Raw genomic sequence first — 14,942 nt, 5'->3', positions numbered from 1 at the left:
TGAGGGCGAAAGTGGGTCGGTGTCGACTCGATGGGCCGAATGGCCTCCTTCAGCACTGTATGTTCTATGTTCTTTAGGATGTGGAATTTTCTTCCAAGAAGATGGTGGAGGCTGGGCCTTTAAATGTATTCAAGCCTGAGTTAGATTTGTTTTTCTCAGACTGTGGGTCAAGAGTTAATGGGGTGCAGAAAAGGGGATCTGAGACCACGACCGCATCAGCTATGATCTTATTGAATGGTGCAGTGGGTTTAAAGGGCCAAATGGCCTCCTTCTGCTCTTAAGTCCTGTCTTCTCAATTTAGGTAACTAGAAGTTGGGATGAATCTTAACTCCCAAAAACAAGTGGGTTGGGGTCGAGTGAGATACCAAAGCTCCCTCTCCTTAAACCCTGATCTTCTTTCCGCTTGACTCAGGGCACGAGCTCCCATTTCACATCCAGGCAGTCACGAACTGTTCAGCATCTTCCAAATGTTATCAAAATGGAGGAGCCATTATTATGCACAGAAGATGATCAAACAATAATGGAGCAAATGGTAAAGAGGAAATTGTTGAATAAAATGTTCATCGATGTCTTAATTTTTGTCCCTTCTGCTAAGCTAGACGATGTGAGAATAAGGATTGTCTTAATTGACAGAATGTTTGTTAAAATGATATATTTTACCATATAGTTTACAACATTTACTGTGTTATTGTGATAACTTTCTTACAGAATGTTCCGTGCACTGTTCAGCGGTTGCATTCTTCCAATCGTCATAATTTTGTTTATATTAGTGCACAGAAAATGCTACCTTTCACCAAAATAACAAGGTGATCCTGAATGACCATCTTAGGTTCAGCCACACATCCTTTTGATTCGGCCAGCTTTCGAAGAAATTTAGATGAACAAACAAGATCTACTGACTAAGGCGTTCTTCTTTTCATTTTTATTTCTTTGTTGCAGTTGACGTTTGCATTGACTGGTCTGTGGATCTCAAGAAATACATGGTGCTGGCAGGCGAGCCTGTACGTGTGAAATGCGCACTCTTCTACGGATACATCAGGACTAACTACAGCATGGCACAGAATTCAGGACTCAGCCTGATGTGGTATAAAAATAATGGGCAAGGAGACTCAGAAGAGCCAATTATATTTGCCGGACGCAGAATAAGCAAAGAAGAGGATTCAATTTGGTTCCATTCAGCGGAGTTACAGGATAATGGATTCTATACTTGTGTATTACGGTAAGGGGAAGTTGATAAAACATGTTTTTCAGCACATAATAAACCCTCATTGTTGACGATATTGTCATGGGAGTGTCCCTTTGAGAAACATTTTGTCTTATCACATGGCGCCAGTGATGTCATTGTGTGGGTGGAGCTGGGCTGTGACTCTGAGTTTCACTTTCGCTTTGAGTTTTGGACTGGTTTGAACTGCACAGGTTGAAAGAAGTGTCTCTCTATTTTCATTTTAAAAGCTGTTTCCAGACTGCTTGGTAATTTAAAAGAGATATTTGCTTTCTGGAAGGAATTGAAATCTGCTGTTTGAAAAGGGGAACAGAGTATCAATAACAAGTCTTATATAAGTGAGAATTCTGTGTGCTGGGCCACGCCTTTGAAAAGGGGTTTCTGGTTTTACTCGGATTTTGTTATTGAATTGGAACAGTTAAGGGGGAATTCATTAAGGGTTATACATAGGTTACTGTACTTATGTGGGGTCTTTATGTTTGTAGTTGATAAAAATTCTTGCTGCGTGTGTTTATACAAATGTTAACTAAATTCTTGGAATAAAGCTTGTTTTATTTGATTTAAAGCGCCTAAGACGTCCGTTAAATAACACCTAAAAGGCAGGCTCTTGTGCTCATCTTAGCCAAATTCAACAAAGAGTTACGGGTCAGGTGAACTCCATAGTATACTTTGGAGTTTTTAAAATCCTGGCCCACAACAAAATATCACCATTGACATTAGACAAAATAATTGATTCTCACATAAAGCATAAAGGTAGAGAAGGGGTTAAAATATTTGGAAGTAATGAACTTTAAGTGAACATTATTTCAACTGGTGAAAAAATATCTCAATGCTAATGAAAAGTTGCAGTGAAATCTCACAAGTATGATCTAACTAAAGGGAAAAGACAGAGAGAAAACTTTGGTCCACAGGTATATTCTCAATATTCATGTTGTAAGAGATTCAGTGGGACAGTGGGGAAAGGCCGCACTTAAAGTATGTCATCATATCTCCTGTGACACTGCTCATAAGGAAAATAGTCCAGTGCTCTGACCGTGCCTGTTCCTGGGTGATCAAACTTGTTTGCCCTCATGATGTGTCCCAGATTTCTCCTGACTTCGAGCTTCCTCACACGGTCCTGAGTGCTGCTGACTTCCCAGAATACCGGACAATTTTCCACATTGAAATGACATATTTCCTTGTTCTGCAGGTGCATCACATTTAAATATAGCATGTTCTTTAATCTTTAATCTGGATGCCAACTTTCCAAATGTTGCTGCAGTATTAATGATTGTTTATGCAATGAAGATGTTTGGTGGCTATCAAAGATGTGCCCTGGATATTTCTCTCAATCCCCATTTCTCTTCACTGTTGGAACTGTCTCTATTGTGGATTATCTGAATGTAGTTTTGGTTTCAGTTCAAGGTGAATTGGGAGTTGTTACTTTTGGTTAGGTTTAATAACAATAAGCGATTTTCATTTCATTTCATATGCCTGCCTGTGCTGACAAATGATGCTTAAACATCTGACCCAACTGAGAGGTTTGTGGAAGAATGAATGCTCAGGGGTTACTATGGAGAAAATTGCTGAGGGCAGAGCTATGCTCTAAAGGGAAAGTTGCCGGGATTTTTCCCCCCGGAAATAAGCAACTGTAAGAGAAGCTTATTTGGAGGATGCAAACACCCAGTCTGCCATGTTTAACCAGAGAGCTCAGTTTTGTGTGTTTTGAGAAAAAAAGACGGACGATTAGAGAATTGGGTAGGATTAAGTTGCTCTGTACAGAGAAGTCCAGTTTTGGAACAGTTACCAATGGTGCGCCTAAGTGTGTATACTTGAACAAGGTGGTCGTATTGGTAGGAATGTACCATGAAACTGAGTTATTTCATCTGTAACCAGGCTGTTGGATTGAGTTTAAGATAGACTTTCATATTGTTTATAATCATTATTTTATTTGCTCATCATTGCTTGTGTCATTTTGTTCACGTTTATATCGTAAAGATTCTTTTGGTGTTTTAATTTAGTCTCAGAGTCCTGCTGCTTACTTCCTTATCCTTGGTCCTTCCATGCATTATTCTTTAAATGACTATGGGCCTCCATACCCTGAACCCAGCCAAACCCATTTGCCAGTATTGAGCCTGATGGGCCCATCAGTCATGTTTTTCACAAGAGGACACTGGAGTTAATTAGGATTTGAGATTCTCACTGCCATATTCCGGGAATTTAAGTCTATGATAAGCTGAGTGTCAACCTCAGGACTTTACAATAAGGATACACAGTTCAGACAATGAATGCAAATAACTGTTTTTGAGAAGGTCAGGAATTTTCCCCGTGCCAAGCTTTTGGTGCAATGTATAATAGAGTTTGTGCAACAAAAAGGGGAAAACTTTATTGAAATATAGGCAGGCAGCAGCAGGTACCTTTTGAGAATCCCAAAGGTATAGGGGGACAGTTATTGGAATACTTGATGAGTTTTGCTGTTTGTTTTCTAAATTGTTGAACATTTTAGGTGTTAATTCCATTTTATTTCAATTAGAGGCCTGTATTACAGTAGGTGCGGAGATCTTGTGGGTAGCATCTCTGTCTCTGAGCCGGTTTTGTGTACCCCCCAGGACTTGATGGCCAAGGAGCTTGTGTCCATAATGCAACCAAACAGATTGAATGTGTCAACCTGCAAAACCTTCCAAACATGCCAGTGGCTGGTGGTAAGAGCGGGAGAGAGTCCTGGTCCTACGCTTGATGTGAAGTGCCGCCTCTTCAGCTATGACCCTCGGTGACACACTAGCGATCTGTTCCGGGAATTACTGTTGATGCAAACAGACGGAAGTCTGCATTAGTGCATTGCTAGGTGTGGGAAGAGAACTGGAAATTAGAATTATAATAGACAGATGTCATAGAGTGGTATTATTATGAATCTCCTTATTTAAATCCATTGCTAATGTCATCACTCAGTGTTGACGTCATTAGTTGTTGTTATTAAATATATTTGTATTTAACTTTCGTTAGCTCTGTTCACTTACTGTTATTTCGATGTTTAGCGAGCTGCTCCCATTTTTCAGTCCATACAGTATTTTAGTTTTAGAAATCAAAGAAGATTAACTTTAAATTTAAGATTGATGCGTTTCAACTACCCTTTTTGTGGTCAAGTTACCAGAATAAGAAACCAAATTGGCCCAGTGAGAGGACTTTGAAAATCATTCTCAAAGATTTAATTGGTTGCTCTTAGTGAATGGGGTCGAAATTTTAAGAGTTGTATTAATGAAAGATTGTTTTTGATTGGTTAATTGGCATTCCTTACTCTAAGGACATGCTGTGCACTTTTCTATGCATTAAGGGCAAGTTTCCATCTCAAATTACGGGCGAGATTCCCTGGAATATTTTCGAAGTTCATTTATAGTGAGTTTTTCAGGGAGTTTCCCGCCGGCTCTGGCGCCGAGCTCCCCACCGTTATTCAATGACACCTAGTCATTTTTTGGGGCGCAAGGGAGTTTCTCACTGGTTTAGCCCACACTTAAGGGCACAATCTTCCCAAAAGGGAAAAAGTCCCCGAGCGAGCGCCAAAAAACACATGGCTATTCTACGCGACATGCGTTGAATAGTGGGCACGAATGAGAACACGTGGCCAAGACCACACGTAGCCACGTCTTTTACAATGAGGAGCTCTGCCTACCGTAACTCCCCGTTGTGGCATCCCGATCTCCGAGACCCACAAAACAAATCCCCACCCTCCCTCCCCAAACACAATATGAGTGGGTCCCACAGCCACCCCCCACACCCCTCAACATCTACACCGAGCAACCCCTGCCCAATTGTGCATGCTCAGAAAATGCCACCTTGGCACCCTTAACCTGGCAGTGCCCCAGCCAGCTCACAGTGCCACCTGGGCAAATTGGCAGTGCCACCTGCCACCCAGGTGGCAAAGTCCAGAGCCAAGACACCACCCTGCCCAAATGAATGCAGCTGGGGCCTCCGATCCCCTTGGAGATCCCCACGAGTGCTGTTAAGGTGACCAGTTTTTTTTTATTCAAAAAAATATACTTTATTCATAAAATTTATCATAAGCATTACAGAACATTTCGAATTGTCTTGGCTGCACATCTCCATCAGAGCCACACACTGCCCTGACCTTCTTCCATTCAATTTTGATAATATTAGACACATTTCACTCTTTACGTTACAATCCCTTCTTAAATATTTACATTGTCATGTTTCTTTTATACATTGGAGTGTTGGTGGCCCAGACCGAGGGGGGTTTACACTGTTACCCGCCCCTCGGTGTACATTTGCTGGAAAAACCTTACACAGTGGTCTTTCCCCATTGCGCCTTGGCGGCAGCTGCCCCAAGCTTGAGTGCGTCCCTCAGCACGTAGTCCTGGACCTTGGAATGTGCCAGTCTGCAACACTCGGTCGAGGACAATTCTTTGCACTGGAAGATCAGCAAGTTTCGGGCAGACCAAAGAGCGTCTTTCACCGAGTTGATGACCTTCCAGCAGCAGTTGATGTTTGTCTCGGTGTGTGTCCCTGGAAACAGTCTGTAAAGCACTCGCCTGAGGTCCCCAAGGCAAAGGGGTTGAATCTCAAAGTCTCAGGTACCTCGGGAATCTGCACATTGCAGTAAAGCTTACTGCCTCGCTCTAATATGCAGATTTGCTAAAACGTGATCCTGCCCATTGTGGGAGGGATTCACCTTGCAATGTGAATGCGTTGAACCCCGCGAGGTGATGTGAGCTGGGTAGATGCTAAATTGCCCCTTAGTGTCCAAAGATGTGCAGTTTAGGTGGGTTTTACAGGGGTAGGTTGGGGGACTGGGCCTAGGTAGGGTGCTCTTTTGGAGAGTCTGTGCAGGTTCGATGGGCGGAATGGCCTTCTTCTGCACTGTCGGCATTCTATGGATTCAATGCTTAATATAGTATTGACCACCACGACACAAACCATCACCTTGGGAGACGGAAGTATCCACATATTTTAGTTTCAATTCAAGACTCCATTTGCAATTGCTACAATAATGATATGGAGAGAAAGGAAATAATTATTGAAAAATGCAATCTGCCTTGGCAAATAAATTCCGAGTTGAATGGCCTAGTTCATAGGATCCCTACCTGTTCCTGCACTGTCATAATTTAAACCAATTAGCTCATTTTAAGTGCTGCCTTGTGCTCAAGCCGAAAAGGAATAGGTTCCAGGTGGACATTAAACATTTTTGTCTACAAGCCAATTAGACAGGGCAATTAGAGATCATTGAATGTGATCGTAAATTCATGATTAGCAAACATAATAATGGCTTCAATTTTTAGGATGGGGAGGGGGAACATATACTTGCCGACTCTCTGAGCTCTGTTGTCATTTTCTGCCCGAATGAGTGTTGGTTGGCTGATGTAGGAACTTCCACTCTTCAGTTGGAAGGATGTCCTGCCTTGGAGGACTGCCAGCCAATCTGATTTGTGGGGGGAAGGATTCTCGAAGGGGAAGGTTGGGGGGAAAGTCCAGAGTACACTCGGCCTTAAGGGGATAGCACCCCAGTCGAAAGGGGAAAATGAGGGCTTTCTGTCCACTTGGGGGAGGGGCAGGGCATTGTAAAATTCTAGCCATTGTATGCAGAGTCCTGCCATGCACAAGTATGCTAGAAATTTAAGGGGTATTGTTCAGTTGTATAACTATGTTTTTGGTTGGCTTGGTTCCTGCTTCAGTTAACCAAATGTTAATTTGATTATTTTAAACCTGCACAAATTGTATGCCTGTATTTAGCTTATAAGATGTAATTGAGGGGAGGTGGTGGCACTGTGGTATTGTCATTTGACTGGTAAACCAGAGACCGAGAGTAATGCCCGGGGAACCCAGGTTCAAACCCTGCCATGGCATATGGTGAAATTCAAATTCAATAAAATACTGGGGCGGAATTCTCCCTTCCAGCGGCTCAGTGCCGGCGCCAACAGAGAATCCGCGGGTGGATCACGATGGGAAAAGCGGAATGAACCCCTCACCGATTCCGGTAATGGTGAGGGGCTAGCACCGGCGCCACGTGAACTACCCGCGGGTCGCGTGGAAAACGTGCCGGGTCCCGGTCCGAGCATGCGCAGGGCTGTCGGCCTGCACCAGTCGCGCCGGATAACACGGCGCCGGCCATGCTGGATCTCTAACTTGCCCACCCCGACCCCACAGCCCACCCCCTGTCTAGCCCCCACCACTCCCCACCCCCCCCCCCCCACCCCCCCCCCCCCCCCCCCCAGCACTAGCAGAAGCCATCCAGCCAGCGGCATGGATCCCGGAAGAGTGTGGCACCGCTGGACACTGTCTGCAGCTGGCACATCGGGTTCCTGACCGCTGGAACCACGCATGGCCTGCGCCATCGGGAACTCGGCCCATCGGGGGTGGAGCATCGCGGGTGGGCCTGCTGAAGACTCGCTAATGGTTTTCGACTGCGCGCGGTGCGCGTCCCGATGATGCCGATTTGGAGAGGGCATCGCGAACCTGTTTCAAACTGGCGCCTGCCATGATTTTGGTTTCGGGAGCTATTTTCCACCCAAACCCTATTTTGGCGTCGGGCTATGGTGAAATCCGCCCCTTAAATTAAAGGCTAATTATAACCGGCCTTCAATTCCGGCATCGGGTGACTGTCTGTTTGTAGTTATTGGGATAGGGTGGGGGAGTGGGCTTGGTTGGAGTGCTCTTTCGGAGGGTCAATGCAGATGTTGAATGACCTCCTTCTGCATTATAGGGATTCTGTGACCATGAATTGATTGTCGTAAAAACCCATCTGTTCACAAAGTCCTTTCGGGAAGGAAATCTGTCGTCCTTACCTAGTCTGGCCTACATGTGACTCCAGACCCACAGCAACGTGGTTGCCTCTTAACAGCCTCCTTAAGGGTAATCAGGGATGGGCAATAAATGCTGGCACAGCCTGTGACACCAACATCCCATGAACACATTTTTTAAAAGCTCTGAATGCTGTTGTGAGATCTGGTTGGGAATACTCAGAAAGAACTACAAAATCCTTCGCTCATTTAACTTCTGCACTGTAGGCATTCTATGAGAATGTGCTTAATCATGATCGAAAACCCAGTTATGGTACAATTGTTTTTTGTTTTGCTTTGTGACAATGCAGTTCTGTGACAAAAGCAATGTATGAGGAAGTATTTGTACAACAACACGGGTTGTTTCTTGCAGCTTAAGTGGAAGAATGTTTTGCGAGTCTTTAAAAAAAAGACATCAGTGAGCCTCCATTTTAAAGGAACCACGAGAATTATTTTCCCGCACCAGAGACATAAAGCAGAAGTGTAGCAATAGACCTCAGAGGGAAGATGTTTCCGCACTAATGCCCTGAGTCTGAATTGGCAGCGTGGAGTCATATGCCGCAGATTCCCTCGAAGGTTAAAGTGTTACGGCGCCCACGAAGACCACAGAGGGTCTCGTGGAGTACGGGTTTCCATATTGAGCGGTCGGAGGCTCACCCAAGAGAGACTCACTGGTGGGACTTCAAAATGTGTGACCCAGACCCGGACTGAAATTCTCGATGATCCCGCGTGGGACACTAGGGGCGGGTTTCTCCCCTACCCGGCGGGGCGGGGGATCCCGGCGCCGAGGAGTGGCGTGAACCACTCCGGCGTCAGGCCGCACCAAAGGTGCGGAATCCTCCACCCCTTCAGGGGCTAGGCCAGTCCCGGAGTGGTTTGTGTCGTGCCGGCCAGCGGGGAAGGGGATTGGCGCCACGCTAACCGGCACCGAAGGGCCTCCGCTGGCCGGCACGAGATGGCGCATACGCGGGAGCACCAGCGTGTGCTGGCATCATCCCAGCGCATGCGCAGGGGGGGTTCATCTCCACGCCGGTCATCGCGGAGGACCACAGCGGCCGACGCGGAACGAGTGCCCCCACGGCACAGGCCCGCCCGCGGATCGGTGGGCCCCGACCGCGGGCCAGGCCACCGCGGGAGCACCCCCCGGGGCCAGATCCCCCGCGCCCCCCCGAGGACCCCAGAGGCCGCTCGCGCAGCCAGGTCCCGCCGGCAAATACCTGGTGTAATATATGCCGGCGGGACTGGCCGAAAACGGGCGGCCACTCGCGGGCCGGAGAATCGCCGGGGGGGAGCCGCTGCCGGAGTATTTGGCAGCCGGTGGGGGTGGGAGTCACGCCGCCCCCCCGGCAATTCTCTGACCCGGTGTGGGGGGGGGGGGGGCGGAGAATCCCACTCTAGCATTGTACGCCGTGACTGTGGCTTCTTTTTGTTCAAGGAATAAACCCAAGCTTTGAGTTAGCCTGGCCTCGCTGGAATCATTACATGAAGTATATAAATTGAAGAGGCCAATCAAGCTTGAGACGGTTGCCTCCCCTGTCCCCATCTACACACATCCCCCCTAACCCCACCCCCTGCCCTACAATCTCCCCACTACAAAGGTAAGGACAAAGGAGAGCCTCGCATACGTGAGTATCATCAGATAATGAAGTGGAAATGTTAAGCTGTACTCAGTGTCTTTGCCCTTGAGAGCTCTTGTTGGCTTCTCTTGCAGCTGAAGAGTTCATTTGGATCTGAGCAGTATGCTTTATCACCAGAGCAGCTCAATTAAACTTTTGATTCAGCTTTAGCATTTTGTAATGCAGTAAACATTCTTCCACAGAATTCCTTTGAGGCAGGGAGAACCATTTTGGTGCAGGACTCGGTAATTTCTTCTTTATAGGTTGATCCAAATGACACTGTTAACACTGCACTCGCATTGATGTTGCAGTGTAGTAGAGTAAGCATGCGAGCGACATTCTTACCTTCCCGCCTTGAAGATATGGGTAGGGTGGGGAGGGGCAAGGGGGAAAGTAGCAGAGGTCTGTGCTTATATATTCTAGGGTGCAGGCAGCACATCAATTAGCTCAGTGCAAAAAATTCTGGGCACGTTGCACCCAGTGCCAATCCTGCTATTCACCGGCAGAGGCAAAAAACTGGTTCAGCGCCAAACACCGAGCGGAGCGCGATGAACCAGGCCCTTTGTGCCCAGCGCGATCAGGATCACACTCTTACTGGGCGTGATCCAAATCAGTATATTGAAATGAGTTTGGATTTAACTATGCGCGGCTCCTTCGAGGCCTGAATCTCCCGGCTGCCGGGATTCACCGACCCCAATGGCGCAGCGTCAATCAGTGCCGGTCCCCCAAAACAGAAACCAGACGTGATGGCCACACCAGGGGCCTCAGAGGCCTTTGGGGTCCCTGGGTGGTGAGGGACAGGTTGGCACTGCAGGGGTGCTATGTTGGCACTGCCCAAGTGCCGGGGCAGTGCCCGGATGCCAAGGGGGGGGCCATGCCCATGAAAGGGGGTGGGAAAGGGGGCATGAAGAGATGGGGCAGGTAAAGGTATAAGAAAGTTGGGGGGAAGAAGGGTGTGGGGATGAAGGGGGGATATGAATGGGTGGGGGGTGAGGTGGTGTGAAGGGTGAGGGGTGATGGGGGCACTTGGGAGTGGTGCCTGAAAGGGGGGGGCATGAATTAGAAGAGGGGGGATTGATGAATGTGGGATGCCTTAAAGGCAGCGGACCCTCAGTGAAACCATAGCAGGTTATGCTCACTTTGCGGGGTGGGGGTGGGAGGGGGCGGGGGGGTTTGGGGGCGAGGGCGATGCCCCAATGCTAAAGAGGACAGAATCAGATGGGGCCGGGTCACCCTCATGCTGGGTGGTGTGTGTGTGTGTGGGGGGGGGGGGGGGGGTGCATGCGGTATTTAGTTATGGGGAGGAGGTTGGCCTTCTAGGTTGGGGGTATTGCCCATGTCTGTGGGGGAGTCATGTTGTCTGTAGGTGGGGGGTTGGGGCCACCCGCAACCTAACTGAGATCTGGACACCCTCACAGAATCTCTGAGGAGCTGCTTTTGCCGGCGCCTTTAGTTGCCCACACCAGAAAAAATTCAAAGTGTGGACATTTCTGTGAGAATCACCCAAGCTCCAAACAAATGACTAAGTGTGGGTGAGTAGCAATCTGGATCGTACCTAAACACCCGGCAGAGATCACCCCACAAAAATCTCCCAAAATGACACCCAATCATTTTTTGGGTGAATCGTGCCTTCTACCACTGATGTGTAGCAGATACCGTTCAAGTCTGCTTCTTGGAGGCAACCTCAATTCAGACTAATAAAGCGTACCCCTAATGGATTTACAGCTGACGGATTTGTATAACGTTAATTCCAATGAGGTTACTGTTCATGATCATTATCTGTTAACCCAAAAAATGATGGGCGGCACGGTAGCACTGTTGCTTCACAGCTCCAAGGTCCCAGGTTCGATTCCCGGCTTGGGTCACTGCCTGAGCGGAGTCTGCGCGTTCTCCCCATGTGTGCGTGAGTTTCCTCCCACAGTCCAAAGATGTGCAGGTTAGGTGGATTGGCCACGCTAAATTGCCCTTAGTGTCCAAAAAGGTTAGGTGGGGTTACTGGGTTACGGTGATAGGGTGGAGATGTGGGCTTGAGTGGGGTGCTCTGTCCAAGGACCGGTGTAGACTCGATGGGCTGAATGGCCTCCTTCTACACTGTAAATTCTATGGTTGTAAACCCTGCTGATAAAGGGCAGATGAAAACTCAGTCAGCGTTGAGCAAACTCCTGGCACTCACATCTGTCCAGCCGCACAGATGAAAGAGCAAATATGGCGGAGGGTGTTAATGACAGCTAAGGATTTGTACTACGTCAATTGTCATCAACTTAAGGAGAACGGAGGAGGGAAAATGTAGGAAAACATGGTACAGGTGGTGATTATTGTTCGTGGATGGATAATCTTATAGCTAAGTTGCTCTTCAAAATAATAGCGTTGCAGGCAGACATTCATTGATTTATCAAGCATATGATAACTATTATTGACATTAATTATACATACACTTAATAATAGCACTTGTGAGTTTCACCCCAGGGAATCCACCCATTAACAGTAAAGTTATGGGTCCACTGATTAGGCCACATTGACTTGTGAGGTCTCTCTCAGCAACTGCTCTGTTATAACATTTCTTTTCTCTCAGTTCTGTTCTGCTTAATCTTCCTTTCATGCCCTCTGTCAGTGACTTCCGTTTTACACATCCTGATTGACCCGTTACTTGAATCTTTAAAATGCAGAAGGTTACAGAAATTCATGAGGTATCAAAGGCCTTCCAACATGTTGGTGCAGGTGTTACTTTTCCATCACCCAAGTCTGCATTTCTTTCGACAAATGCTGACTTCCAAGGTGGTCTTCGGGCCCAGATATTTATGGATCAGTACAGCCACCTTCAGCATTGCAGACACGTAACTCGATCTCTCCAGAGTCCCTGAGAAGTGTAAAGATGAAGAATCCACAAGTTAGCGCCCAGTCACACTTCCACACTTCCTAAACTCCTGTAACAAGTTCAGTCCAGTGGGCATTTAAACTTGAAGAAAGTTGTAAGCAAACACGTACACATTTGACTTGAGTACATTGCACGTCCTTCAAACATCTGGCCAAACACACCAATATTCTAGTACTGTTGTATCCAAGCAAATTGAGTCATTTTTCCTGAGTGAACTTTTAATTTAACTCCATTTGTACTTGACCAAAAATGGTATCGTTCATTAAAGACCAAAGAATTTTTTCAAAAGTGCTCAAAATATAAAAGTGGAATGTAGGAATGTAAAAGTCATGAGGTGGTATTACCTTCCAGGGCAGCTTAAAGGAGTTTTACACAAGTAGTCTGCCAGATATCTGCCGAAACTCACAGAAAATAGTAACAGTTTCCACCCTTGATGAGTGTTGCCTACATGTGTGGTAGAATTTTACCGCCCCTCTCACTGGTGGGATTTTCTCTCCTGCCAAAGTCAACGGACATTTGAACGGCTTGCTGAATTGTCCGCCCGCCCCCCCCCCCCCCCCCGCCCCCGCTGTGAATGCCAAGTCCAACAGGAAACTGCATGAAATAGCAAAACTTGAAAATGGTGTTCGACACGGTTCACCTGAAAGGATATGATTTAAATGCAAAGGGTTGGGAATTTGAGTTAACATTGGAACACAAAAGCAGGAGCAAAGCGAGGCCTGGTTGGAGTGGACATGGAAAGGACGTTTCCACTTGTAGGAAAAACTAGAACCACAGGACGCAGCCTCAGACTAAAGGGACGATCCTTTAAAACAAGGATGAGGAGGAATTTCTTCAGCCAGAGGGTGGTGAATCTGTGGAACTTTTTGCTGCAGAAGGCTGTGGAGGCCAAATCACTGAGTGTCTTGTCATGCGAATGTCGCTTTAAGAAATGGTTAGCTGCTCATGTTACTGCAGTGATGTCAGAATGTGGGTGGAGCTGAGCTCTGGTTCTGCTTTTTAGATTCACTTTGAGAACAGCTTGGGTGTGTCTCTGTCTTTTTGGTTTCGTTTTTCGGTGTGTTGCAGCTGAAGTCAGCCAAAGCAGCTGTACTGTTGATCTCTCGGCCATGAAGGACTATCTCCTGATCATTTGGTGAATTCAGAAATTTAAATGTTTTCAGTATTGAATGTAAACCCTGATGTGTTTCTGTTTAAAAGTTGTTAAGTCCTTTGGATGTTAAAAGGACAGCTTAAAGGATTACTTAGTGTTGTATTCTTTGGGGGTTATCTTTGAATTAATGGTTGCTAAGATATTCACTGTTTGTTTTAAAAAGGTTAACTTGTGTTCATAGAATAAACATTGTTTTGTTTCAAAAAATACTTTTCCATTTCTGCTGTACCACAGCTGTAGAGTGGGCCGTGTGCTCCCCATACCACAATCTATTAAAAGTTGTGGGTCAGGTGAACTCCATGATACACTTTGGGGTTCTCTAAACCCTGACCCATAACAGTCTTGAAGCCAGAGATAGATAGGTTCTTGATTAATAAGGGGATCAGGGGTATGGGGAGAAGGAGGAGAATGGGGATGAGAAAAATATCAGCCATGATTGAATGACGGAGCAGACTCAATGGGCCGAGTGGCCTAAGTATGCTCCTATGTCTTATGGTGTTATTTCACCCCTTCAGTCTATTCGACAAGATCATGGCTGACTTGTTGGCTGAACTCTGCATTCCAATTTTTGCCCCATACCCCTTAATATCTTTGGGTAACAAAAATTGAGCAATCTCATTTTTACAATTAACAATTCGCCTAGCATCTATCGCTATTCGTGGAAAAGAGTTCCAAACTTCTCCCACCATGGAGGAGTATTTCCAAATTTCACTCCTGGCTCAAATGCTTTGGCCATGTCCACTGTCCGAGATTACTCAACTGACGGAAATAATTCCTCCCAACCAACTCTATCTATTCCCCTTAATATCTTAAAAGACTTAATCAAATTGTCCCTTTGGGAAGTAGAAGAAACTGGCCGAAGGGTAAATGATATTAGGCTCTTATTAAAGATGCTGTATGGGGGAGGAGCGAATACTGGATATGATCCCCTCTTAAGGGCTCTTTATTTCAAATGTTTATAATTTATAGCAATGATCTGGGGTGCTATCTACTTGAATGGGGACAGAGTCGCTCGGAGAGTCGAGAACCACCCCGCTATCTAATGCCCATCCGGATAGATCGGGGTCTCAATGAGGAGCTCCTCTCGCTGGAACACCTCAGTGCAATGAGAGATCGGGACCCCATTTTTAAATGGCGTCCCGATCTCACGAGCCCCCGGCGTGACTCCTGAACCTCCCGCCATACCCAGCTTACAATTAGAAGGTCGCCAGGCCCACCTTCACCCCCCACACCCGCGGAGGACATGACCCGGCCAGATCACCACCGCGCAAAACATGCCAGCTTGGCAGCGCCACCTGGGCACCTTGGC

At 46.7% G+C, this 14,942-nt stretch overlaps 1 protein-coding gene across 3 annotated transcripts in view; it reads left to right on the top strand.

The window, feature by feature from the left end:
• Positions 1-14,942, top strand: part of il1rapl2 (interleukin 1 receptor accessory protein-like 2) — a 1,171,280-nt gene that overhangs the window by 639,822 nt on the left and 516,516 nt on the right. Inside the window, exon 2 of one of the 3 annotated variants that reach the window (XM_072505900.1) lies at positions 940-1,219. In XM_072505900.1, coding sequence (XP_072362001.1) covers positions 940-1,219 — 280 coding nt within the window. Of the gene's footprint in view, positions 1-939; positions 1,220-9,031; positions 9,615-14,942 lie in introns of those variants that run through there. The other 2 variants (XM_072505901.1, XM_072505902.1) reach the window with 2 other exon arrangements.

The sequence above is a fragment of the Scyliorhinus torazame genome, chromosome 5, assembly GCF_047496885.1.
Source record: "Scyliorhinus torazame isolate Kashiwa2021f chromosome 5, sScyTor2.1, whole genome shotgun sequence".
Classification (NCBI taxonomy): Eukaryota; Metazoa; Chordata; class Chondrichthyes; order Carcharhiniformes; family Scyliorhinidae; genus Scyliorhinus; species Scyliorhinus torazame.
Note: the sequence above shows the minus strand (reverse complement) of the source record. Positions and strands in the feature narration are given on the sequence as shown.